At 49.2% G+C, this 27,999-nt stretch overlaps 1 protein-coding gene across 4 annotated transcripts in view; it reads left to right on the forward strand.

Annotated features, from left to right (window-relative positions):
• Positions 1-16,959, forward strand: part of NECTIN1 (nectin cell adhesion molecule 1) — a 153,732-nt gene extending 136,773 nt beyond the window's left edge. The window contains exons 9-10 of one of the 4 annotated variants that reach the window (XM_073320773.1): positions 3,154-3,198; positions 12,827-16,959. In XM_073320773.1, the coding sequence (XP_073176874.1) occupies positions 3,154-3,198; positions 12,827-13,045 (264 nt within the window). In that variant the 3' untranslated portion in view covers positions 13,046-16,959. The remainder of the gene's footprint in view (positions 1-3,153; positions 3,199-12,826) is intronic. The other 3 variants (XM_073320774.1, XM_073320776.1, XM_073320777.1) reach the window with 3 other exon arrangements.
• The last annotated feature ends 11,040 nt before the right edge of the window (positions 16,960-27,999 follow it).

The raw sequence follows: 27,999 nt of genomic DNA on the forward strand, positions 1-27,999 counted from the left end.
TCGTCTGCGTCACAAACTCCCCTCAGCTACAGTCTCTGATGCCAGGGACCAGGTCTGGGCCCAGGGAAGAGGGTGCCCTCTGGAGATTGTGGGCATCCCCAGCCAAAAACCCCAGCTCCAAACACCCGCCACGCTTTGGGGGATTTAAAAGATGGAGCCTAATTAGGTGGCTCAGGGCCATCTCCAGAATCCTGTGATACCAAAGGAACTTCCCTCTACCAATCAAATGAAAGAGCTTCCTGGGACCCCATCCAAAGGGCTCCAGTGGCTGCATGGATGTTTGAAGCTCAGACACGGGGATGGGGAGTTGCAGAGAGCAATACCTAGGGCCAGGGTCATCCTGGGTGCAGCTGTGCCAATGCAATGGAATTACACCAGGGCTTAAATTTGACTTGAGAGTCAATTCATCCAACATCTTGGCTGCAGAGCTTTTTATGGCTGTGCTTTGGGGTTTTCTTTGTGGAACGAGGCATGGGGAATTTCTGTGGGTGCGGAAGGTGCCCTGGTTTCCGTTAGAAAGCCCCAGCTCCAATGGTCCCTCAGCAGCTGGATTGCACAGGGAATGCTTTTCCTTTGCTGGGAAGGCTCAACCCCCTGTAGGGCAGCAGACAGTGGGGCTGGACGCTGAGTTCTGATCTGGAATCGGAGTACCATCCAACAGACATTAAGGCCCAGGAGGGTCCAGTGTTCCAATTCAGCCATTAGACAGAGGAGCCTGAGACAGGAAGTTTGGATCAGGACTCCCTCAAAGTCCAGATCCCTCGTCCCAGCCTCTCATCGTTAACAGAGGGGCAGAACTTGGCAAGCCACAGTTTGGATTTACAGATCCCCAAAGCAGGGTTGCTTGGATCTAGGTCCCGTTACATCTAGCTTAGTTCAGGAAATGGGCCTGGACATCTCCCGCTGATGGTGACAATTTGAGGCAGGCAGTGGGGGAGGAAGAGTCCCCAGGATCTCTCAGGTCCCCTTCACCTTTATCCCCATCTGCGGTGTGTCACTCCACCTTTCCAGACAGCAGAGAAATCTGGAGGCCACCAACTCCATGACTGGGACAACCAGATCAAGAGCAAAAGGGGGCACTACCTCTTCCTTTCCTCCCCGCAACCACTGGGGGACTGAACCCTGCTGGCCAGGGGGCTCAGAACCTGAATCCCGCCCTCCACTTCTGCTTCCAACTCCACCCCAAAAAATCACCACACACTTCAGCCTGGAGCAGCATGGTTAGTGGGTGGTGTGGGCAGAGCCAGCTTGGCTGTGTAGGAGCTGGAGCCATAGGAAGAGCTGGGAGGCAGCTGATAAATTAGCTAATTGGACCCGTGTAATAATGAGCTATTATCCATGTGGCTCGTTCAGGGCTGTGTATGGCACAGATAACTCTTCAATATGCAAATGCCCCTGAGTGATGGGGAAGAGATGGGGAGCTGCTGGCAGGGAGGATTGAGATAGCCTGGCATACTTGGTGTCCAAGGCAAAGCAGCCAGGACAGCCGGCATTGAGGGGTAGGGCAGCTAGGGAAGGTAACAAGGTGTCCACAGGGTCCTCTTAAGGGAGACAATAGGGTGGTCAGGGCAGCTCACCAGAAGGGGCAAAGGGGCTGGGGCAGCACAGAGGTGGGAGAGCCTGGACAGCTGGCATCGAGGGGCAGGGAAACTGGCTGCACGGGGCTTTGGGGAGGAGAACAGTTAAGAACTGCAGGCCCCATTATCGGGACCCTTTATCACAGGGGGAGGGAGCGGCTGTGAGTGGCCAAGCGACTGTCCATGTCCCACCAGGGGTCTTGGGAATGGAGTGAACATAACCCACCTGCAACTGCCCACCCTCGGATTCCTGTGCCCAAGGCTCAGCCGCGGCTTTCCGCCTTCAGCAGGAGGGATGGGAGCCTGGCTTAGAGCGTGGTCTAGCTGTGCCTCGGGTAACACCTCCCCTCTTGGGCAGCCTCCACTCGCCAGCCCACTCCCTCCCTGCTGTGTGGGGTCAGGGGGGCCCCCTCACAACCGTCCTCTTTGCATAGGCCACAGCGAGCCCCAGGGTGGTGCGTCCATCTCCCATTCTCCTGACTTAGTCCCTACAGTGACTGGCGTGGCCCTGTCATCATAGCACAGCAGCTATGCTCTGTGGCGGGCACCCCTTGGCACTCAGTCTGGGCTGACGGAGCCTTTCAGCCTGGCCGAGCAGCTCGAGGACCGTTTGTCAGGGGAAGGTTGTCGGCAGCTCTCTCCCGAGCTGTGAGGTCCCCGTGCCCGGCCTACGTGTGTGTCTCAGGTGACTGCAGCCTCCCCCTGCACTTCACACATTGTGGCATCACTCAAAGGGGGCAAGCTCGGGCCCCCGGAGGAGATGGAAAGCCCCAGCCTCCGAGCAGAAGGACCAGGTCTCTGAGGCCCAAGGCAGCCAGGGAAGGGAGGGGGCTGCTGAGCTGAGCAACTGAAGGGCGCAGGCAGGGGTGAGGCAAGGTCTGCCTGAGGGAAGCAAAGTGACAGCTCCTGTTGCAGCGAGGGAATGCATTGAACTCAGACACCTGGTATTGGTGGATGGAGCACACCCCGTGGGGCAGGGGGCACCCTCAGGCTTTGGGACTGGAGTGGGGACATGCCTTCCCACCCTCCAGGCAGAGGTGGCAGAGGGGGAAGGGAGGGGATGCACCCAGGAAAGGGGAAGAAGCTGGTGTAGGGTGAGGGACGTTAAGGAAGGGAAGTCGCTTTACAAAGGTCTGCTGGAAAATGCCACAAGGATTCGGAATCATTCCAGCCCTGGTACGTCTCAGCCACCAGGCTGGTCCTCTGCTCCGGTCACTGCAGAACACGACAGTCTGGGTCCCCGCAGAGGCAGGAGATTCTGTGGGGTGAGTCCCTGTGGGGAGAGGACAGTCTGGGGTGAGGGTGTCCCAGGGACAGGAGCCCCTGGGGTCAGAGTCACCATGGGGAGGGGACACACTGGGGTGAGGGTCTCTGCAGCGGCCGGAGTGACTGTGTGAGTGAGTTGGATGGGTCTGGTCCGCCTGCCACCCTCCCATAGACCCCCTTGTTTCCCTGTGCTGGAAGGAGCCCTGTAGAGCCCCACTGTAGCTGGTAGGTAAGTGTCTGCCGCTGGCCTTGCCCAGAGTGGACGGTAACCTCTCTCTCTTGCGGTGTCTCGCCCGTGTCCTGCGCGCAGAATGAGGATCAAGGTCTTCGTAGACGTAACAAGCGAAAGCGGACAGTAAGTTTCTGGGTGGTTTTTTTTTATCCTTTTGGTTCCGATGTCAGTTTGGCACAGGCGGGCGGTGCTGGGTCGTCAGCCACAGACACCGGGTGCCTCTATCCAACAGACAAGGAGAGCACAGGTCACAGCCAGCCACCCCACACATACCACGCCAACCCAGCCCTCCCCTCGGGGCAGGGTGCAGTGCCGACTCCATGGTCCATTCACCTCGGCCTCCCCGTTGCGATGGAGAAGGAGGCTGACTAGTGCCACTGGAACGATGGGCTTGTGACCACCCACCCTCTGGGCTGAGGCAAGCCAACTCATCCCACGCAGGGCACCAGACAGCCTTCCCTACCAAGCCAGGCTGGGTTCTAGACGGCCAGCTGGAAGGCTCCGTGTCCCACCCCAGGCCCCTCAGCTACCATTACTGGGATGGAAGGTGGGCTGGGCCTCCTGAATCCAGCCCTGCCCTGGTGCTGTAGGGATAGACTGGGTCCCAGCAGGTTTATACAGCAACCACCCAGGCTGACATGCAGAGGGCTCCACTGCACGGGATTTCTTAGGGGCTGGCACCAACAGGCAACAGAGAAGTTGCCTTTAATCAGAACCAGCCTCCCTCGCTGTGGCATGTTCCCTGCTGGGCCGTTGGTCTCACAGTGGCAGAGATCTGGGCGTGATATGCTCTAGGCTGGCCCAGTAATATTGCATGTCTTTCCCCCCCTGAGGTGCCTCCACCCTGTATCCCGCTCCCACATGGCCCACACTGGGTCCTGCGTTCCCTCCCGTGTGGTGCTCCACACCAGACCCTGCTTCCCTCCGACAATCACTGGCACACTGCACATCGTGTGGGCTCACCAGGACCCCTGTGACCTGCTGGGCTTCACATCTCTGATGTGCTCCTCACCAGGCTGGGGTTCGCACTTTGACACAGACCCCCATGGGGACATGAGCCTCGGCCCCTTCAGCTCACCTCTAGGCAGAGCCATGTCTCCGTGCCGGGTGGCTGGCCTCAGTGTATTCCTCCCTGCTGGCTCCTAGCTCCCACGCTAGCATGCCATGCTAGACATGGCATCTCATTCCAGCCAGCCCTTTTTCAACCATTCCTACAGCACCTGATCCAAACCTGTTCTTTCTACAGGCTCGAGAGCCCTATTGTAGGGGCAGGCGAGATCCATGTTGCATAGTTCAGGGGGCCAAACTCATCCCTGGTGAAATGAGCAGAGCTGAATTTTCACCCTCTGATACTATCCACCCTTTGCAGCTTCCAAAAGGCAGCTGCAGGCTAAGCATAATTTCCCCTTCATGAGGGGCTGGGAGGCAGAGGGCAAACTAGTGAGAGATTCCACTGTGGACCCCTGCCCTTCTTCCCCTCTGCTGAACCGTGCTCCTAACTCTGACCCCCCCCTTGCAAGGCCTGGTGTATTATAATTACACTCAGCAGGGAGCCCAGGAAAAGGTGAGAGGTTTGAAAGCAGAGATCTACCCACCCTTTCCCAGAGGATTCTTGCGCTGGAACAGGAGGCTGTTCTCAGAGCTATAAACAAGGCAAGCATTCCCTAATCCATCTTGGGAGGTCTTGCCTTTTCTTCCCGGGGTGGGGGATTTTATCGCCAGCGCAAGGACAGTAATCCGCCAAATCCAAATTTGGAAAGCCTCCTGGTTTCTCTGAAGGAAAAATAAAGCCGGTCATATGGTGCTTTGAAAGTGTAATCTCACTGCAGCAAAATCTCCCCACTCAGACACAGCATAGGCTGGAGGGTTCACTTTTGATGCTTTTATTAAAAAAAAAAATTCTCCTGCACGTTGAGAATTTCCCATCCCGTCTCTGTTGTGTGGATGGTTCAGATCATGAGACAGATTCCAAGACCCTGATGTGTCTGGAGGAAATTAAAGCAGGAGGCAGGCTCCCAGCCTGCTGTCCAAGTACCAGCAGGCCCAGAGATGTGCCAGAACCAGAACCTCAAATGTGAACCCCTTCATGGTTAAAGGGGTTGGATTTGAATCCGCAGATCCAGGCTGCATCCAAGAACAGTAGAAGCCAGTTTTCCAGTTCTGTTTTAATAATAATATCTAGCTTTGATGGTGCTTTTCACCAGTAGATCTCAAAGTGCTTTACCAATTACCACTAGTCCTATTCTACAGGTGGGGAAACTGAGGCACAGAGCGGCACAGTAACTTGCCCAAGGTCACCCAGCAGGCCAGTGGCAGAGTTAGGAATAGACCAACCTGGTCTCCTGAGTCCCCAACCAGTGCACTAGCCACTCCTGCTGTTTGGATGCATTCAAATGGATCATGATACTTCAGCACCATCAAACCCCAAACCCCTGCCCCTACTCAGCGCAGGCCTTTCGTTTCCCAGAATTACCTGCGCTCTGCACCCTTTTGGGGTCCCCCTTGCCTTTACGATCAGAAATGTTGTACACCAAAAATCCAGACTCTCAGCAGCAACAGTGACCTTGGGCAAGTGACTTAGGCCCTGGTTTTTTAACGTAATTAGTTGCCTAACTCCTGCTGAAATCTGGGCCTCGTTCACCACCTTTTGAGTGGGGTTAATAGCCCTGCCCTGATGCCCAATCCATTAGGGCACGGGAGGCAGTCAGGTACTGCAGCAATGGGTCCAGATGAATACCTGTGCGAGAGTTAGGGCTGGTCTAGGCTGAAAACTGACATTGGCCTAGCTTCATCATTCAGGGGTGTGACAAATTCAAACGCACATCCCAAGAGACATAGCTATGCTGACCAGCTCCCCGTGTACACCGTGCTCGATGAAGGGAAGAATTCTTCTATCCACCTAGCTACCACCTCTGCGGAGGTGGATTACCTACACGGATGGGAGAACCCCTCCCATCTCTGTAACGAGGGGCTATGCCGCAGCGCTCCGGCAGCAGAACTGCTGGCTGTAGGATTTTAAGTGTAGACCAAGCCTCGGCAAGGAATCCTGCAGCGTTAAGCTTCCTGCATGAATAATTTGTGTGTGCTTCTCCTTATGGGTCTTGGCCCCTCCTAACCAAACCTCAGATCCACCCTCTGGAGCCCAAAGTCTCTGCTTGGAGAGAATCAATTGCTCATGAGAGCCCAGTTCTCTCGATCCCAGCCCCTCTCCCTGATCCTTGCAGCTATTACTCACGATATACCCGGTGTGGTGAGCAATCAAGTTGCTCCGTGATAGATAAGGTGTCAAATGAGCAGCAGCGCTGTGAGAATTAGCTAAAGTCTGTGCAGCACTTTGAAGATGAGAAGGGCTATAAAAGTGCTGAGGAGTCAGTTTATAAACACAGTGGGGAAACTGATACTAGATGCCAGTACTTTGAGTTTCCCAGTGCTTTCAGTAATTCTTACGGGTAAGGATACAATACAGTGTGTGTAGCAGCCCTTGCTAGTGGCTTGTCCACTACAGGGCAACAGTCTTCTCCTGCTATGGGTTAGTGGAGCGGCTGCTTCAGTTTCAATTGTCTGCAGATCCTGGGGTTCAAATCCTGCTCATAACTTATGAGGAGATTGTTAGAAAAGTAGACCTGAACTCTCGTCAACCTCAGATGGTCTAGAGTAGCTGCCGGCAAAGGGGAAGCCGCTAACATTCTCACAAAGCATATTTATTGCACCTGTCCCTTTGTCTAGTCATGGTTGGCCCCATAGAGGATAACAGCCTCGGGCTAATGCAGCTAGTCCATTAACTCCAATAGTAGTTAGCAGTGCACAAGGTCCTATGTTCAAATCCTACTGCCGGGGAGTGTTCCAAGGCAGTTAGTGATAATGTTTTGGGTAAGGCCAGCTGGCATGGAGCCCTTTCCAGATATTCCCCCCTTGTAATTCTGTCTTTCCTGCTTCTGATTTTCACAGAAATGAAGTTAACAAAACATCAAGATCTTGGCCAATATCTTTTCCCCTCCCATCCCCTCCTTCCCCCTGGTTAGAATTCATTCCTGGCTATGGATGAGCAGATTTATTGGTGATTACCAGGTCACAAGGAGAAAACAATTCACAGCACTAATAACTATGCTTAAGGAGTGACTTTCAGAAGCAAGAAGAGCTCCAAAGTGGGGTGGGCGGGGGGGAGATGGTTGAACTAGAGTCACTGAGAAACTGAATTAGAGCATGTTAATCAAACAAAGACAGTTTAATAATAATCCACTGGGCTGTTTGAAATGGATGGCTTTTTGACACCCTACTTAAACAGTTTCTTTAAAATGATTTAAAACAAATATCCCAGCAAACATAAGTGTTATATGGAATTGCATCAGAGGTGAAGGCAGGGAGAGCAGACACAAGAGTTGGGGGGAGGGGGGGAGAAATTCATGTAGTAGCTAAATTTAATTAGCCATAATTTCATTTCAAACTCTGTTGGAGGTACGTAAGGTTGAAGAAAAGTCACAGAGGGACAAGGGAGAGAGTCAAAGGGCACTGGCCGTCAGAGCTGTTAATAAACACAGGGTGTGTGCAATTCCCTTCCTTCCTGCTACTTGACAGTGAGCAAAGCGGGGAGCAGGCTTGGCTTCTGAACTCACAAGCTTAGGGAAGGCGCGAGGGCACAGGGAATGCTTTCTCCCCCCCTAAGCTCCAAAATCTCATCTGCCCTGCTGTGGTCATGCAGTACCAGCACACAGTGCTACCAAGGCAGGCTGGCAGTGGTCTTGCACCCACCTTGCACAGGTGGAGCGGCTGCCACAAAGAGGCTGATCTTCTCTTGCCCTGTGCCTTAGGCGATCACCTACACCTGTGCACAATGCCCTGGTGCAACAGCACACAATGCTGCCTGAGTGCCTACGGCACCGCCTGCAATGCACAGCTCAGCCTGGGAGCAGCTCACACCAGGATAAATGACAATGCCAGCTGCAGGGCGATGGCAAATTGGGCCCAATGAGCCTGGTAGTGGAGGGACAAGCCCTGTAACCTGGTCATCTCTTGCAGCCCTATTAAGTATTGGTATTTCTAGTGATGGGCGATAGCCATCACATTTCAATCTGCAGTAGGAAGCCCTCAGTTTTCATGGGGTTGATTTAGGCCCATCTCCATGGTTTTCCAAGGGTCTTTGCAGCAGATCCATAAAGATTTCCCACTATAACTCAGGGCCCTAGCCGTGGGCTATGTCTCAGGATCCCTGCTCTGGGCTCCATCGCAATAGTTTTGGTGTCCTTGTACTAGCCAATTACTGAGGCCACAGCACTGGCCTCTCAGCATGGTTCAGGGTCCCTAAATCAGACCCTTGGGATCCTTCCCCAGGTTATTAGCATTTTGGGGTGTATCCCCATCAGCTTCCCTGTGTTTCGCAGGGCGCAATGCTCAGCTGTGTTGTGTTCCAGTGTCTTCCTGCATCTCCCAAACTGGCTCAAGCTCAGCTCCATCCACATAAGACCCAGTTAAGGAAGCAGGTTTCTAATGTCTCTGCTGTGCTAGGGCAAGCCACTCCTTTGCACTATGCCTGTCACCCAGCATGCTAATGAATCCCTTTGTATGCCCAGTTCTGACATACTCATTTGCACGGAGCCTTGCACCCTACTCCAGCACAAACCCCTGGGGCACACATGATGCACAACTCCAGATGGGATTAATATTATAGACCTCCTTGCCCATAGTTCCAGGGTTGGGTCTGCCACTGCACACCTGCCCACGCACTGGGAGGTGGACTCCCTTGCTACAAACATCCACATTCTGGTAAGGTGGGCAAACCCTGACCACTTCTTGGCTGGGAAGGGGTTAACATCCTTGCTCAGAGAGGGAGTTCTGCTTCAAAAAAACATATTGGGTCAGCTGGCAGGCATGGAAGCAAGTGCCTTCCAGGTAAGGCTGATCAAGGGTGCTCAGCAGCAAGTGCAAAGACTGATTAATGACCCTGGCTATAAAGAGGGAGGAGACAAGGCCTGCTCTCCCTTTACGTAGTGGGAGGTGGATAGGTTGGGTTCTGAGTCCTGAGCAGTTATAGGTAGGTGAGGGAGCTAGCTTGAGATAGGAACATGTTCTGTATAAGCTGAAGAATTGCTTATTTGATTAGCAATAGTTCTCCCCTGGCAGCTGCTCTCAGTCCCTGCTGTGTGAATGCTTGAGATCTGTGTGAGAACAACCCCCTTTGTGCAGAGACCTGCTGCACCCCTGTGTTTGCCCTGGTGGTACAGATGCTGAGCCCTGGGCTGGGTGTGAATGTCCCTGTCCTGTAGGCCTGGGGTTCTAGTCTTTCAATATTGACTGCCACAGAAAGTGCACCACAACTTCTGTGGGGCTGACTGCCAGACCGTGTGGGGCTACAGGGGGTCCACTGAAGCTCAGGGGCACTTTGTGTAGCAAATCTGAATGGACTTGTAGCAATTAAGGCTTGATTGTATGATCCTAGCCATCTCCTGACAAAAGCAGGATCGTTCCCTACAGCGCATTCCCTAGTGCTTTAAATGTCTCAAGCAACAGGATTCCTCTCCTTCTGCAGAGGAGGCTATTGCACAGGCTGACTGGTTTTCCTGATGTTCAGCATAATCTTCCATCCCTTAATTACAACCCATTACTCCCAGAAGCTCCCCACCAGCACCCACCCCCTCTCCTGCCACTCCCTGGCCCCTGAAATTGCCTGGAGAACATGCAGCTCTCCAGATTATTTGCTGCCTCGCTCATTAGTTCAGCTTTGTAGAGCCATCAATAAATCATTAGCGACATTTTGTTTTCTGGATATATATATTATTTTTTTAAAGCAGCTTGGTGAAATATTTATCCGGGAGCTGGCAGAGAGAGGGCTGAGGGGCTCTTTTTGTTCCTTCAGGCTTTTCCTCTTGAGGACCCAAATCCTAGCACCAACTGGAACCATTTGGGGGATTTCCAACCTGTGGCAAGGGAGGGGGCCAGGAAAAAGTTGAATTTCAGTCAGGCCAAAAGCAAAGCCCATGCATAAAAAATGATTGCAGGCTGTTTTCTTCCTGGAGAGGAGAATGTTCCTTTAATCTACGATGCTGCATTGTTTCATGGGAGTGTTGTGTTCTGGTTGCTATGGGTTATAGATCCTACTGGTTCACCAGACAGGCAGAGGACTGTCAAAAAGATAATTGAGGATGCTTGAAAACCCAAAGGATCATAATTGGTAGGCTGGTCTGGGCTGCTTCCTTGACCCGCTCCCGCCCTTAGCAGCTCAGCCTAAAACAAGGTGGAGAAACCCTTGGAGATAATCTGCTAATAGTGTAAGCAGCATTGATCTCTCTTCCCCTCTCATTACCTTGTCCTGATTTCCCCTGCCTAAACTGAGATGGGACTGGGGAAAAGGGAGGAGGATGAGCCAGCCTTTGCATGAATGGGTGTGTGATGTGCATGCTTCGTGGATACAGGTGTACCTGCCAGTGAATGGCTCCCTGTCTGGTGCTACAGATAACTGCATCCATTTTGCAACAGCTTTAAGAGAACACGGGCCAGGGTACAATATTTGATCTGCCTTCCTAGGATCAGAACCACACAGGGACCCTCCCCCAGCTGATAATGCTCTGTTGTACTCCAAACCTCAACAGAACAGGGAACAATGAATTTGGATAAAAGAGGCTTCAGACAAGTAAAGGGCTCAACTCTATATCTAATTTGTGTTGCAGTAGCACTGGGGGCCCCAATCAGGGAGCAGGACCCCATTAGACAACCCCTGCCCCCCATTGACAATCTACTAACTGAATGAGGCTATGGAACAACAGAGACTGGATAGTTCAAGATTTGACCATGTTGTTTTTCAATGCACGGTGGTGTGTTTGAGAGAAAGAAAGCCCTCGGTTTTTGGTGCGTGACACATCAAAACTGGCACATTCACTCTCTTGAGTGCCTTTCAGCAAATCAGTCAGCCAGGAAGAACGCTATCCCCAGGGAGCTAACCCTTGGAGGGAAGACCAAAGCAGGAGTAGGGCCTCTTGAGCCCCAAATGTAGCAGATAAGCCAGTCTTTGCCTAATAGGAAAAAGAGTTGTCAAGTAACCTTTTAAATGTGCTGAGGCCAAACAACAGGAAGCGGGAGCTGAAAGCAATTGCTTATGATGTGCCCAGGTTGTTGTAATGATGCCTGGAATGTAGAGAGATGTCCCGACTAGGTCCTTCACCAAGATCAGCTTGCAGGGTTTCAGAACAGTAGAGAAATGTGTGAGCAGGAAGGGATACAATCCACTGCCAGTACCGAGGGAGGGCAAGTGAAGACTTTGCATTTCCCTGGGGCACTGAGCAAGCTGGGTCTGTCCATCCCCCTGACACACACACGAACAGAAGGGAGGGAGCTGAGCATCAGTGGATGTTCTTTCCAATCATCCCTTTTGTTTTGCAGAAAACCCACCAAAGAAAGATCTTGGCGATTTTGCACTAGAACAAGTGACATTTGATTGTCATTTGTTATTAACAACTGGGCAAAGCAATCACAACAATAGCTTATGCTCCTTGGAATTCAAGGCATTTGCATTTTGTTCAGGGCTTGCAGAAAAGAACCAGATTTTGCAAAATATCTGAGCAGCGCTGCATTCTTCTCCCTCCCTCCACCCCCGGAAGAAATGGATCAGGAAAGATTGGGTCTGTTTTCCCATCTTGAAGGAAATGGTCTTGTGTCCGAGCCAAATCCATGATATTCTTCCAAATTGGACATTTCAGTTCTCAACACTGTAGCCCCAATCCTGCAAACCCTGACATACACTATTAGTGTTACTCACATGAGTAGTCCCGGTGATTTCAATGGAACTGCTCCAGTGCATAAAGTTAAGCACGTGCATAAGGGTATGCAGGTTTGTTTGGACAATAAATCATTTCACCCTTCAAGGCCTGATCCTGCAAACACACTTTACAAAGGAATATAGGCTTAACCAGACTGGATTAGATTCCAAGCCCATCTAGCCCAGTATCCAGCCTCTGACAATAACTAGCACTAGATGCACCAGAGGAAGGTGTATAAGAACCCTGCATTAGGTAGATTTGAGACAATCTGTCCCGCACACTAGGTCTTCTCCTAAATCCTTATAGGAGTAGATTGGTTTAAGTCCTGACGCATGAGATCTAATATTGGTCCCAAAATTTGTTAGCATTAACTGTTTTAATTCCGGCTATTTTTGTTGTCTGCACAAATGTACACTCCTTTTTTCAGTGTTACTAAGCTCTAGACCTCAATGACATCCTGTGGTAGGGTTTGTCAGTCTGATTACGCACTGCATGAAAAAAAGATTTCCTTTGATCAGGTTTGAATTTTGCCACCTTTTAATTTCATTGACCATCCCTGTTTTTTGTGTTATGAGACAGGGAGAACAGAAGCTCTCCATCTCCCTTCTCTACACCAGTCTTAATTATCTGCTTTTATCATGCCCCTTCTTATGCATTTCCTTCCAAAGAGAAATATTACACATGTGAATCATCCCATTGAAACTCACCTGTGTAAAATTAAGCCCTTGGGAAACGATTTTCAGGACTGGGAACAAAGTATGTAAATTTTCATGGGGAAAATGGGTATATATGTGGGTGAGGCAGACATTTCTCATTGCCAAAATGGCCCAGGATGAAATGTGAATAGCTTGTTTTTTGGGGGGGGAAAAAAAGCCAACAGAGCTCCATTATTTTCCCTGCTGCTATTAATTGATTGAGGGTATCTCACAGGGAGTTAGGTACCTGTGCCTGTTATTGCAGTCTAGCTCCAAGATTCTATTCACTGACTTTGTCTCTTCTCCCAGAACTTTGGAAAGTGTCACTCAGAGATACCGGATGCGAGTGATCACCTGACCTGCTGTTGCTCACCTGAAGATCAATATCTGGAGAAAATACCCCGTGTCTATAACCCCTTATCGTATCTCCCAGAAGATCTGTATCCTCACCGTGCCGATATCTCCTTTTGCTGCCCACCACCAGGTTCCCGGGCGCCGTACATCTGTCCTAAGGAACAGTATGTTTAAAACAACAGCACACAGTCAAGCAAAAGCAAAGAAGCCAGTTCTTCACATCTCCCGACCTTTCACGTATTAACCAAGGCCTTTGATTTCTCCCCAGCCATTGAGAATTTTGTTTGGGTTTTTCTGTTTTTAAATTTTGGTGCAATTGTAATTGACACGATTTGGTTAAGTATCCACCTGCTCATTAGCGCTCAAGGGAACTCTCTACCTTCATCTATGTGTCATACACTGACAGCATCTTTTTTCTAATTTTGGCCCCACCACCCTCCAGTAGCAAGCTGGCTATGTGCATGCGTGTGTGTGTCAGTGGGTGGCTGGGTGGGTGTACCACTGCCCTCTGTTGGATGGAATGTCCCAGACCCACTCAAGTGTCTGTGTTCCGTAGTGTCAATTTTTACACCATTTACACAAGAGGATCCTGGAGCGGATTCCTCCACAAACCTTGTTACACCGTGTCTAAAATTCCCAACTCTACTTTTACTTCCAAACAAAATGATCTCTGTACTACATTGAAACTTCCCAGCCAGGGCCCGGGTCTGAGTCTGCAACTCTCTCGTTTGAAAATACCGTTTGGGACCGGGAGCCCTGTTCAAAGGGCAAAGGGTAAAGATTTCTGAACCAAATGTAACGATGGGACGTTTGGAATGAAAAAGGCTCAGAACCAGCCCCAGAGCAGAAGAGATGTTGTATTTTTCCCCACTCCCAACTTCTTGCATTGACTCTTCCCAACCCAGAGGGTGTAGGAACAGAATTTGGACACAGGAAAGACAATGGATTCTAGAACATCTTCCTAGAACTTTCTATCATGTAATCTGAAACCAAAAGAAAAAAAATCTCTAATTAGGAAAAATACGTAGATATACACGCCATAATTTTCTTTTCCAAAAGTCTAAAGCTCACTCCAGGTCCGTCTGTACACCTGTTGATTGGAATTTTAAAGTGAACTCAGGCAGAATATAGAAAACAAATCAGAATTTCAGGTAATCTTCTTGCTCTTAATGAAGGATAAAAGCCAACACAGAATCTGGCCTTTTAACTTTTTTTAAATCGTCTTAGTTTTGGACTGTGAATTTTTTGATATTTGGAGTGTGTGCGTGTGTGTGTATATGAAAGTGTAAGTTCCTGCAACCACCAAGTGTTTTAGATAAGGGAATTCATCTCCACGTCACCTCCTTGTTCACTTGTATTAGAAAAAAAAGAAAAGAAGAAGAAGAGGAACAAGAGGAATAAAGTCTTGGAGAATAGTTGGCTTTAGGGATATTTCTAACCTTTTCCACCCAGGTACAGCATGGGAGAGACACAGAATGGACAGTTACGCACAAGGGGACGTGTCTTCAGTTAACAGACTCTTATTTTTCTTAATTTTGAGATGGATCTTTTGCATCCTGGAGACATACACAACCTCGCACTGCTAATCCACAAGGACATGTGAGCCAGGCACCCCCAGCTATCTGCCTGGTTCTCCAACACCAAACCAGTATCCAATGCTCCTTGCACAAATGCAAAGGAAACCACCACAGTATTAAAGATGCCCCATGGGGGGAATAACACATCAGACACTGTCAGCCCAGCTCCTGCCTTCGCAAATAGACTGGGTCACTTTTATTTTTGTATATTTGATTCTAAAGGCAAAGGTCGCTCTATGTACTTTCTTTGCTCCCACCCCAGAGGTTTGTCTCTGAGCTCATCCTGCTTGTCCCCCAACTCCCTGACTCACACAGAAGCACGTCTGTGTCCGCACTACCTCATATATTTCCTGCAGGCTAAAATATGGAGAGAGAGAGAGAGAGAGATTGCTTCCATTAGGAAATAATGTGCCATGAGGGAACCAGGCTCCGCCCACGCCTCCTGGGACTGCCCCATAAAACCTAGCTCGGCCCTTTCCCTGTGCACGTCGCCACGTCCTGTTTTGGGAAAACAGCATGGCCACCTGGAGCGATGACATCATTCCCCCCTGCAGAGGGAAATGGAAGAGCCGGTTGGGGTGGGTTCTGTTGGACTGAATGGCTTTGTTGCTTTGTGCTGACCAGGTTGGCTGCCTCTAGAGATCAGGGAAGAGGGCACCAGCTCTTCCTGGCCTACCGCCATCCCAAGGCATGCAGCCCCTCTAGCTGGCCCACGGAGGAGGCAGGGCAGCCCATGGTTGCACCTAGCGCACGGAACTCTCCCATTGTCAGAAGGGCCAATGGGCCCCCTAATTATAGACACAGGGCCTTTGAAATCCCTTTTCCCTTCCATCTTTGCTGGTTTGGATCCTTTGGCCCTGTTAGGGTTCACACTTCCTTGATCGGCCTCCTCTGCCCAGAGAACCGGCCAATTCACTTCCCTTCACGAACGAGCTCAAAGTGCCACTTGCCTCCACTCAAATGCTAGACCTCTCTCTCTCTCTCGCTCTCGCTCTTTCCTCTTAACGTGCCATACGGTAATGTTTGGCAGCCACGGAGCTGGGTTTGCTCTGAACTAAGACCTACTGCCGTCCCTGTCCAGTTCCCTGCCGCCTACGCTGGCAATGGGAATGTACTTTGGCCTCCTCTACCAATCTGCCTTTAGTCCACCCATTAGAGAAGGAGATGTGGTGGCAGAAAACCCCTGCGGTCTTTGTGTCCTGGAGAGAGATGCAACCTCACACCGCTGAGCTACAAGAACTCATGGGCAAGGGACATTCCCTCCGACTCCCTTCCTAAAAGAAAGGGGGCATCTCCAGGCTAGCAGGAATTAAAGTGGGAAGCCTGTTTCCACGTTCACCCCAGATCTGGGCACATAGATGAGAGGCAGAACAAAAGCAACATGGTCAACTCTTGAGGTGCATAGGAATTATATTACATGAAAGGACTGTATGTGGGAGGGGAGGGGGGCAGCGGACATCTCTGTAGCTAGAGATTTCTTTTGCAGTTTTTGGGGGAGGACGGTACTATGATGGGTGAGGGGACAACATGTAGGCAGACTGTAGTGTCGCATGGCAGCTCAAAGAAAGTCCAGTTGCCTTGGACAAATTTGAACTCAAGCTGTCCATAAAGAGGAGACACAGAGATCTTTGCTTTTCAGCAAAGCGAAAGGATTTCTAAGCTCCCCAGAAAGAAAGAGTGAGACAGAAATTCAGCCTCTGAAACCAGCTGCCTGATTTATCCAGTGCATGTTTTAAACTTAGGAACATTTGATCTCTCTCTGCCTTTTCTACCTTCTTCCCTATTCTTGACACACTAAACAAAGGAGGCCCTTCTGTCTGTGCTGCAGCAGAAGGTCTGGTGGTATTGCCAGATTCCTTCACGATCCTCATGTGGAGATGCGTAAAAACCTATCGGTAGATGGAGGGGGAGGTTGGCTTGATCGGGTTTTGGCTCCACAAAGCCAAATCCATGGATGGTTCTGATCCAGGCCCTCATTTTGCTCCTCTGTATTCATGGGTTCAAATAAATTGTCCCATAGATCTTCTATCTTCCCCAGCCCCAAAGCAAAGGGATCATACTTCTTTTCCTCCCGTGCCCAAGTCTTGACCTTTCAGAGGCAGTGGTCCAGCTTCAGCAATGTCAGATAGTGGTGTCTCTCTCCAGCTAGGATAAGCCCACACCTCGGCATAGGCTGCTTAGACAAAGGACCTGTTCCTGCAGCAGTGTCATCCTTAGTGGGGGAGGTAAAGGGTGGTTGCTTGGATTGAACAGGAAAGGTGGCTGAATGCGAATACACAGAGAGAGAGAGAGAGGGAGGCAGCAGCCCCCATGTCCCAGTGGCAGGCGGGTGGGTGGATGATTTTGGTGTTTTATTTCTGTGTCTTACCTCATGCGAGACGTGAAGCCGTGTCTCCTGTCCAGGGGGCGTGAAATGCCAGACCTGCTGCGGGGATGGCTGATGGTTGATGGAGCTGTTCTGGAGGACCAGACTGACCACAGAGCTTAAATAAAAGTGATGTAAGAGTTCAAGCAGCTTCCCTGGTCTCTTTACTGTGAAACTGGTGTTGGGTGTTTGGTCTCGGCCCTCTGACCACACCTCGTTCACTGCACAATTAAAGCTTTACACTTTAGCCCTTCCCCACCTCTACACACACACCCCCGTGGTCAGGGCTGATTCCCCACTCTGGCACTTCGAGTGCAGAAGGGGGCATGGCCCGCAAGGATTCTAAAAATCAATACTGGCCACTCCAGGCTTGTATTAAACTCCCATGGTTACAGCTTTTCTCTGACCTTGGCTTGGTAAACGCTGCCCCCACCCAAATGTAAAAACCCCCTTGAACCCAGGAAGGAGCACTTGGGAATTCCTCCCTGTGGGGTATCTTCTGGGGAAGAGCTGAGAAGAAAACAAAGGAAATTAGCTGTTGCCACCAGCTAATCAAACAGCATATGCACAAACCTCTTAGGACACTGCTACTCTGAAACCAATCCAAATCCTGCTCTTAAAAAAGGTAAATTTTACTAAAAACAAAAAGGAAGAAAATACATCTGGAACGTAGGCTTTTGCTAGATTTTAAAAGAGCAATTCCAAAAATTAAACACCCAAAATAGCCTCTTGGGGGTTCAGCTTAAAGGTTACAAGCAAACAAAAGCAGCTGGGGTTAGCACAGAGGAGTCCAAAAGCCTTAAAAAATAAACAGAAATAAACCTAATTGCATCTTTCTAAATATTTCTAATTTTCTTACATTCCTGCTGCCCCATCTCTTCACCCCAGAAAGATCAACCACATACACAAAGGGAAAGTTTCCTTCCCATTGGCTCTTTCGGTCAGGTGTCCTTTTCTTTACCTGGGGGACTTTTTTAACCCTTTACAGGTAAAGCATGCAGAGAACAGATACCAACAGGGATTTTACAGCTAACTGGCTGGCTGGGTGCCCATCAAAGGGAGATGCTCCCTGCCCCTTTATTTATCACACCCCCGCACAGATCTCTGTACAGGACTGGGAGCTATTATGTTCAAGTCCCTTCTAGGAGGAAGGTGTGGTGAGAAGGTGCCACCTCTGTCCCATTTGTCTTCCCTGTTTCTCTTTCTTTGTGGGAGCCTCCCTCAAGGTCTCCTTGCCTTCCTCTGAGCTGGAGCCTGCTCACCGAAGTTCTAACTGAAAGGTCCACCAAGTTCGCCACATTGTAGCCCCAGCTTTTTTGAGAGTCTCTGAGGCAGGAGGACTTGTATCGCCTGCCCCCGGGACCAAATGGGTGCCCTGGGTGGGTGAGTGGCTGTGCGGCTTTGTTCACTGAAGCCAGGCTATTTGGGATGATGAATGTAGCACACCCGGCTTTGCCCCTGTCTGGTTCTGACATGCTGCATGGAGAACATCGGGAGAAAGCTGGAGCCCCCATCCATAAGGCTGGGAAAGGAGACGGGGGAGACTGTTCCACCTCTGGTTCTGTGTCATTACAGGCACCCAGGCATCATAGCGAAGCGAGCAGAAAAGCACTGACTGCCAGGATCCATTCCCTTACCAGTGACATGACCACTCCAAACATCCCCTGGCCCTGCCATGAGCACATGACCTACACCAACTGGCGGGGGGACGTTCCCTGATTCACATGAAACCAGCAAGTGCCTGATGTGTGCGGGGAACTGGCATCACAGTAGAATTCCCCATTAAAAAGCAAGCAAGCAAGAAAGAATGCATTGGAGGGAGGACAGAGGTGCAGAGAAGACACGGTTCTGGATATTTTCCTTTGAAGTCCAATATCTGGTTACAATAACCCTGTGGATGGGATGAAATGGGCTCCTGAATGTGGTGGGCCCATTGTCCACCGTCAGATTAAATTCCTCTGACGGGCAGCCTTCAGGGACATTACAATAACTCCTGCCAGTAACCAGTCTCTTTGCAGACTTGCAACACCACCGGTTGTCCAGTTCCTTTCCAGGGCACGTAGCCAAGTCTCATCCCCTGTCTTCCTGCTCCTTGGGACGCAGCATGAGTTAGGGTGGCATGGCATGTACTGCGGGCAAAGCCAGAGTAACAGCTCTGCTCTCGTACAAACAGGAATGAACTCAGGGAAGCCCTGTGGCTGGGGTTATGCCGGAGGACGAAGCAGATGACCACACTGGTCTTTTCGGACCTTATAACCTATGAATCCAGGAGTGGAAATGCAGGGCAAGTTGAATGGCAGTTCAGCCAAACCCTCTCTTCATTGCCGCAGGGTGGGTAGCTGTGACCAAAGGGACTGCATGCTCTGCTCTTCTGCTTGGAGTTCTTTGAGTCTTTCTGGGAGTGTGTAAAGGTGTACCATGCCTTTGAGCAGCAGAGACTCAGCCCTGCTCTGAACAGGGCCATCAATGGCTATTAGCCAGGATGGGCAGGGATGGTATTCCTAGCCTCTGTTTGCCAGAAGCTGGGAATGGGCAACAGGGAATGGATCACTTGATGATTCCCTGTTCTGTTCATTCCCTTTGGGGCACTTGGCATTGGCCACTGTCGGAAGACAGGATACTGGGCGAGATGGACCTTTGATCTGACCCAGTAGAGACATTCCTATGTTCTTAATAGAGTCTGGACTCTGTCCAGCATGTATAAACTTCCCCCTGCCTGGGGATTGGCTTTATCACGCATTCAAATGACAGCTGAGATTAAAACTTTGTGCATGGTATTCCCACTTCCTCCACCCCCTTCCCTTCATCCTCCTGCTACATCCCACCATATCCCTAAATTGTGAGCAATGAGGTACAGGGGCTGCCCATGTTTTGCTTGTTTGTGTAGTGACTCCCAGATTCAGATTCCCAGGCCAGAAGGGACCATTGCAATCATCTAGTTTGACCCCCCCACATGACACAGAGCATAGGACTTCCCCAGCTACCTGGCACAACAGAGGTCTGATCTTTAACTGGGGGCCCCTGGGCACTAGTGTAATGTCAATAGTTATAGTAATAACAGCAACCAAACATACTTCAGCCTAAGCTTTCTCCCCAAACTTGGCTTCAGCTAGGATTTCTCAGCAGGACCTCCTCCAGGCCAAGCCTGAGTTCCCTCTTCCTATGAGTTAGACTATCCAACCTCTCTCACATATCTGGTTGGCGTTAACAAGAAATACCTACCATTGCAACTTAGCAGCAATTACCCTGCATCTGCAGGCAAGGTGTGAAGATCCTGACAGCCAGATGGCTCAGTAGGGTAGCCCTGCATCTCAAGAAAGGGTCTAAGCATCTGTCCACATGTTACGGTGTCTGAACTAGTGCACTGAAAGCCCTTACAGGTGGATTTGCTTTGGAGACCGGCCCAGCTAACCGTGGAATTAGCACACTGTTAGAATGTGCACTACCAAATGGGTCTGACCAACACGCAGCCAGGGAATTCTTAGCACAAGTCACTAGCTCGGCAAATGAAAACTCTCCAGGGCCTATTTTAATGGGAAAGCTACATTGCCCGGGGATAGAGCGTCTCTTAAAAAAAATAAATAAAAAGACCTTGGTCCTTTGAAACAATTCACCCAGGGATGGAGACAGCAAAAGGCTCTAGGTGGGGTTGGTACAAAAGAGCCTGTCACTTCTAGGCCACTGGTGAAAATTCACCCTAGGCTGCCGTCATGTGGCCATCTGTTGGATTGCATGAGATGAGTTGCTAGGGCCTCAGCCCAGTAGCTAGCAGGACATGGCAGAGAACGGCATGGGCCCAAGGAGTTTCCCTTGATGAGTGTCTCAGCAGAGGGGCCAAGGATGGGATGGACCTGGAATATGAATAACCCTCTCACCCCTACAAGTAGTGAGTGACTCCAGGGCAGGATGGAGAGAGCTGACTGATAACTCCTCCTGCAGAGCTCCAGTCCGGCACCTATCACTAACATGCATTCTCTTTAAATGAAGGAGAAGAGCCACTGAAAACGGCTGCTGTGTAACACTATAACACAGAATACCCTTGGCACCGTCCCTTAAACACCGTCTGAGTTTAAAACCCCCAGGAACACCAAGGTTCAGCAGAGACACTGAGCCTTGTGGCAACTGGGGGGAGGGAGGGAGCGGGTAAAGACGGCTGCTTTTACAAAGGTGATGGGAGCCCCATTCATTCCAGTTCATCTTATTTTTTTTCCGCCATCAGATCTGCAAGCAGGGTCGGCACTTAGAGTGCCTTTCCAAGCCTCCATCTCAAACACTTACCAAGCTCTGATTAGCCTTATCCTAGCACAGAGCATATCCTGCTGGTCCCTTTATTTCATATATAGATAGATTTTTTTAAAGCCAAAGATCTGTTATTTTCTCTCTGAAACAGCTGCCTTTAGAGAAAGCTTTTCATGCAGGAGCAAAAAATAGACACAGAGGAACCCAGACGATACCATGCTATGTGTAGGGATCAGAAAAAAGGGCTCCAAATTAAAGGACAGAGTGGTAAAGTGTGCTACATTAAAGATTCCACATCTCAGCTGGCAAACAGAGGTGGCTGATCTCTTTTGCTTTTCTATCATTGGGTTCCCACTCTCTATATTCTTTTTGGAGGATGGGAGCCAAGGTTAAATCTGCAACGAACATACAGAGCCATCTTCCTCGTGGTGAATAGAATCCCTGAAATGCTGCCGGAGAAGACAACACTTCCTCCAGCCTTCCCACCCCAAAAACACTCCCTCCTCATTCAGGCTCGAGCAACATCATTTTCACATCAGTACTAATTACATTAATGACTCTCCTCAGTATAAAACTCATTAAGCTGGAATTTATGGTTCATTAACTCAGAGCCAGAGCATTAGCTATTTTGCTGCTGCAATGGGATGGGTCAGGTATAGTGCTCATGTGAATGTTCCCAGGGCCATGCACCTACTGAAGTGCAAACCAAGTCGATTCTTGTCTTTGCAAGGCTCCTGGCAGATGCTGTGTCTGGAAGGAACTGCTGCTGTGAACCTCCAAAGGGTGAGGGAGATGGATGCTGCTACAGGCTTGTAGTGAGATGTGTTATGTTGCAGGGAAGATTGTAGGTGATTGTCATGTTAATCCCATGAGGGAAGTGTGTGCAGATGGGCTTCTGGCTAGGACGGGTTTGCCTGAATTGAACAGGCCATAAAAATATAATAGTGGAAACATGGACTTGAGGTTTAGGCATGAGACTGGCACTCAGAGGATCTGGCTCTGCCTCAGACTCCCTGCATGACCTGGGGCAATTCACTCCATCTCTCTGTCCCTCCATGTGTGGAACTGGGGTAATAAGCCCCTTCTCTAAGTGTGGTGGATCCATTGACCACTGAGTCTAATTGTCTCCTGCATGGGCACTGTCCCAATCCTGTTATTCAGTGGAAGAGTTGTGATGGGTATTTGGGTGAGGGGACCTAGGCCAAGCAGGTCACTGGATAGCATGGACTCCTGGAGCTTCTGCTCCTCCATGGTCCCACTGAGCTGCTTTGCATACAGAGAGCTCCCTTTACATGCCATGTCAACGTTGTCCACCCCACTACAGTTACAGAGAGTGGCCTTCATTGGGGGCAGAACTTTGCTTTAAAAGCAAGTGATGGGTGGAAGCTGAGAGGCAGCAACTGTCCATCACAGCCGATATGCCTGTCCGAGGCCTCTCAGCCACGCCTCCCGGGTTTGGGGGTGTCAGAGCGCTGTCTGTACCGGGAGATGGAAGCGACAGGCGTGCTGACCTGTTAATGGATGTGGCCCATGGCGAGAATCCATTCCCTGAGCGTGGCGCCTCCTGAGCACCACACAGGTTTCCCTTGCGCTCCCTAATTACAGTAATTAGGGAATCACGCTGAGTGATGTTGGACAGGAGAAGCAGGGCCATTAGAGTCCGATGGAAGAATTAACAGATGTAGGCGTTCTTGTCTAAGCTGTCTCGGGCTGTGGATTGTGGAGATCGGCGCCAGGGCGCTGCAGCATGGGGTCACGTCACCTGTCATGACTTCTGCACATAGGCCCTGTCATGGAGACAGTCATGGGGCCTGCTAGGCCAGAGCAGGGCAGGATCGGGTGCCAGAGGTCTCTCCATCTTCCAAGAGCTCTGCATCTCTGCCTGTCCAAGAGGCAGAGGAGCACTCTGAATGGGTGGGAGGGAAGGGTCAATGTGTCTTATGTTCTCTGGTGCTAGGAAAATGGGGATGTATTTAGCTGCCACACAGAATTACGTCCTGCCCAGCCCCAAAATGCAGAGCTGCATGCAAGGTACAAAGGGCTAGGAGCACAGGAGACCCTGATCCTGCATAAATGAGATGCTGTTCTGCACCCACCAAGCTACCCTGGCTTAGCAGAAGGAGGCCAGAGGGAGTGCGTAAGCTAAGCATTTCATTAGCATGATGAGGCTGGCCCGATCCTCTTCACCTCCCACACCATCCCTTGTGCCACCATCCCTAACCTCACGCCTATCCCCATCCCTTTCTCCTGCTGTCTCTGGAATGCACATGGCATCCTAAAATGATCACAGGTACCCCTTGACCTCTTCCTATCTCGCTCCCTCCAGCTCCTGGCCCTCACAGAGACCTGGGTCTCTTCGTTTGATGCTGCCCTCTCTTACGGAGGCCACATCTTCTCTCACACCCTCCCCTGTGAATCAGACTATAGAATCACACAAATTAGAGACTGGTAAATCCTGTCTAGTGTATCCCTTGGGGGCCAATGCAGGATCACTCCCTGCAATACAGTCACTGGTCCTTTACCTAGGTTAATTCTGAATGCTCTCAATGACTGGACTTCTGTTGCTTCCCTTGGGAGAACACTCCACAGCTTGACATGTGTGGTTAATGGATTGTATGCTGTCCTAGGGAAAGATCCTCAGCTGGTATCAACCCATGTAACTCCATTGACTCCACTTTACGCCAGCTGAGGATTAGTGACCCCAGAGTTTAAAACAGGACCCTCTGCCTGGGGAGAGAAGGTGGAAGATAGTTCAGTTGGGGGAGAGGGTGTATACAATCTTCAGATGGAATTTACTATTTAATTTCATCCCATTATCCTTCCTTCTAGCCTTCCCCCTCATTAATCTATATATTTCTCCTCCCTCTTGGCAGTTTTAGCATTTGAAATATTCACAGCCGTTCATTTTCTGAGCTTGTCTTCCCTTTCCCCCATCATCCGAACTAGTCGTTTAAAGCAGTTCCACATATTTAAACTGGGGTTTCCAAAGCTACCCAATGGGTTTGAAGGTCTATGGCCCATTAATTCAGGGTGCCCATTTCCGTAGATGGCTTGGAGGATCTCGGCCTCAGTTGTTCCTCACTGTTTCTTTGGGACTCTGACTTTATCCCCAGCAGCTAACTTTAATGTCATGTGTGATCTCTGCATCCTAACCTTTTGCTCACGTTATGAATACAAGCCACCGGGTCACCTGCTCCGTTGGTAGCTTCTTCCCACCAGGAGATGTTCCAGTATATTGTCAAAATGCTGGCCACTTTCCTGTTTCCCAGGCAGGTATCTATCTATCCATCCACCTCTGTCACTCTCAACGCCAGGCCTTATCGCCTTAGTTAACAATCTCCACTGTGGAACTCAAGAAATAATAATGTGGCAGCAGCATTTGAAGCTCCAGAATGAGGTAGCTGAGCAGATGATCACGTCCTGATAAGTCCATGCTGGCATCCCCAATTAAATGATTCCTTTCGCAGTGTTCACTTTCTAAATCCCACAAAATTGTTTCTAATACCCTTCCCCACATATTGATGTTAAATGTGCTGGACTGTAATTTCCTGCTGTATCTCATGGTCTACTGATAAATGCTGGCGTGATGTTGGTCATTTTCCAGTTCCTGGGTCTTGAAAAACAGAAAACACCTACAAAACTGTCATGTAAGTCATCATTAAGTCCCCCCCCCACCATTTCCTTTACAGGACACATGAATGGGTGGTATCTGGGATTGGTACAATCAGGGCTTTTAAAAATTATTTCTGTGGTTATCCTCGATCTAAGAGCCAGAATATGCATCTACTAGTGCAAATCTGGAACAACTACATTGTTTTATGTGGAGTTACTCTGGATTGATACCAGCGTACCTGAGTTCAGAATTTCATGCTACATTTGGGAGGAAATTTTGTTTGATCAAAGGGCTAGACTGTCTCATTTATGCCATCCCTCTATACACCCAGGGACTGCCAGCGTGCAAGGTGATCTGAACGTGCAGTGTACCCAGGCAGTGTCAGGAAGAGGTAGAATAGAGACAGCTATTCCAGTTCTATGCCAGCTGGAGATTCAGCCCAAAGGACTGGGAGTGGGGACCAGAAATCTGGCACACACATTCATCCTACCATCTCACCTTTCACTCAAACCTTCCCTGGTATTTTAAATAAAAACCTTGCTGCTTGTTTTTGCCCCCCCAACAAAAGAAACCTAAGGCTGATCAGCTTTCTCCTTATCACCCTCTGCAGATCCCACCTGACAAGGTGCTGAGCAGTGGGAGATTGAGGTGTCCAGAAGCACTTTGCAAGATCAGATCCATGGAGAGGGCAAGCCAAAGGGCAAATGTTCTCAGGAGAATTCTGGTGGCCTTATTTGGCTGTTGGGCAGCAGTTTGAGCCCTTGAACTTCTTGTTGGGAGGTACTGCATTCTCTTCTGTGAATACAGAAACAAAACAACATTCTCAGCAAATACATCCTGCCCATTAATTCCCCAACTCCGATTTTTCTAGTAGAGCAATTTTCTGTTACCTACCTTTTTGTGTAATGGTTCAAATACATTTAAAGAACACTTTGACTGTGCAGTGAAATATTTTTCTGCATTCCCATTTCACTATTCCTGTTTGATCTGCAAATTACCCTTTTAACTTGCTTTTGCTTATTTTTATAGATCTCCTGGTTTATTTATATCTACCTATTGATAATGATTTCAGAGCTATTACTCACTGCAGCACCAGGAAACATTACATTTCCCAATTTACAATTGCAATTATGATATCCGACAGAAACAAATGCAGCTGCCTTCAATTTTAAGCAATATTTTGATCACAGTGATTAAAAAGTAACTTATGGCACTGCACACATTAGAGAAATTAATGTGATTTCATGGTTGTGTTAAAAGGCATGCAAAGTGTGTGTGTGAGGGGTAATGGGGCTAGAGCAGATGTACTCTTTTTAACGCATTGGATCCCTTTTGTAATTCACCAGGTCCCACTCCAAGTCCACAGTACTGCCATTGTTAGAGTTAACTTCCCCACTGAGTTTAATATGTGTGACTTTTTTGTCCTTCAGCTGATTTTTTCTACTATTTTTCCCATCCTGAAATTGCTAGTTATTAAAGTATCTGTGTGCAAACAAGAACATTTCCCTGTCACTGCTTATTTTAGCTTGCCTGTCTGCGTGTGTGAGGACAACTGAAATCCAGTTGGCAATATTATAATCATTCCCACAATTACTTATTACAAACTCAATAACAAATTGTGACAGATCTTGGGGGTTGTGTCTCTCTTTGTGCTTCACAAGGAAAAAGCATACGCGAGACAAATTTATATGAATGACACAGAACGTCTTCGCGAGGAGCCGGGATTCACATGAACAATCACGGAGAAACGTGAATTCTCTCAGTGCTTGAAGGCTTGGGAAGTACAATTTGACTTGTCTCTGCGACAAAGAATGCATGTGCCCAGGATTATTTTGCTCACTCGCTTGCACTTCCCCCTCAAGAGTCTCGGTGAGTTGCTTGCTCGGCCCCATCGAACTGGTGTCTCAAAAACCCTTGAACCATTATAAAGAGTTGATTCCATTTTGATGCCTTTTTTTTTTAATGTGTGCGAAAGGAATGTCAGATTAAAAGCAGCGGAGACTGAAGTTCTCCGTATATGAGTATAAAATTAGCAAGGGGAATGATAGCATACTGTGTAATATGACCCTGAGCTTCAGGGCCCTTCCTTAGTTCAACCCTCTTAGTCCATTCAGCCCTTAACGTCTCTGAGGAGACTTCCTGTTAGCACTGGTTGTGCTGATGTTTTCCTAACATGGATACTTGCCCGCTCGCAACCAGGCTGAGTCCATCAACTTATTTAAGGGATGTCATCAAATTCTATTGCATCTGCTAACGACTTACTGGTCATTCGCTTCTGACTGCAGGCTAGATCCACACAAGTGCTGAAAAGTTCAAAACCCCATTACCCTGTGATCCCTCTGTTCTGCAGCACACAGGCTTGAAACGAGCGAGCCTTCTTCCAAATCATCCGCATGGCTGATCAGCAGGTGAGATGAACAAGAGCAAGGCTGACACATAGGCCAAGATTTACAATGGTGCTCAGCACCTGCCGGATTTTCAGAATGGCTCAGCTCCCACTGAGACCAGCTTTGGAAAATCTGACCAGATCTGGTGTGTGCTGAGCATGTTAGAAAATCTGGCCATTTCAATGGGATCGGAGACCTTTTGAGAACATTGACCCCCTTGAGGGTGCTGAGTCCTGGAAAATATGGCCTTGTGATCATATGAAAGCCTGGTCTAGGGGGTCTCATTTTCCTCTTGCTCACACTGGGGTAAGTCTGAGATCCTGCCATTGAAGGTAGTGTTGTTAAACTGCAATAGAACATGTGTAAGCAGGGATGGAAGCAGGCCGCTGATGTGAAACCAGTTTGTCCCTCCACCAAAAATGAAGGAAGTCTTGATTCATTGGCAGTGATGATATCCAGTGTTTGGGAAGATAATTACAGATCCAATTCCTTCCCTGAGATGATTTTGATAGAAGGTAGTGTTCCTGAACTTCTTGACATAATATCTCCTTGCTCTAAGAATGCAGGAAAACAGGAACCTACTGGTATTACGTTAGCACTGTGAAACTTAAAAAGAAAGATTGTATTGATTTCAATATGCAAGGCTCACTGACCCATGGCTAAGAAGTAGAGACAGGATACACTGGCTGAACCCAGACTGATGGAGAAGAGTGTGTGTGGAGTTACCGGGGTTTGCTTTTAAAGGCAAAATAAACCTTTCCACTGCTCACTCTTCCTTAGTAATGTCTCCTTTGTCTATCCTGTGTGTCAATGGCACTTTCCTGGCCTCAGACTCCACAGTATCTGTCAGAATTTCTCCTTCCTGCCCTTTCCAGCAATTAGCTAACCTTTTAATAGCCATGATTAAAGTTAAATGTCTTCTTCTTAGACTGTGATGGGTCAAATAC

Source organism: Lepidochelys kempii, chromosome 22 (assembly GCF_965140265.1).
Source record: "Lepidochelys kempii isolate rLepKem1 chromosome 22, rLepKem1.hap2, whole genome shotgun sequence".
Taxonomy (NCBI): Eukaryota; Metazoa; Chordata; order Testudines; family Cheloniidae; genus Lepidochelys; species Lepidochelys kempii.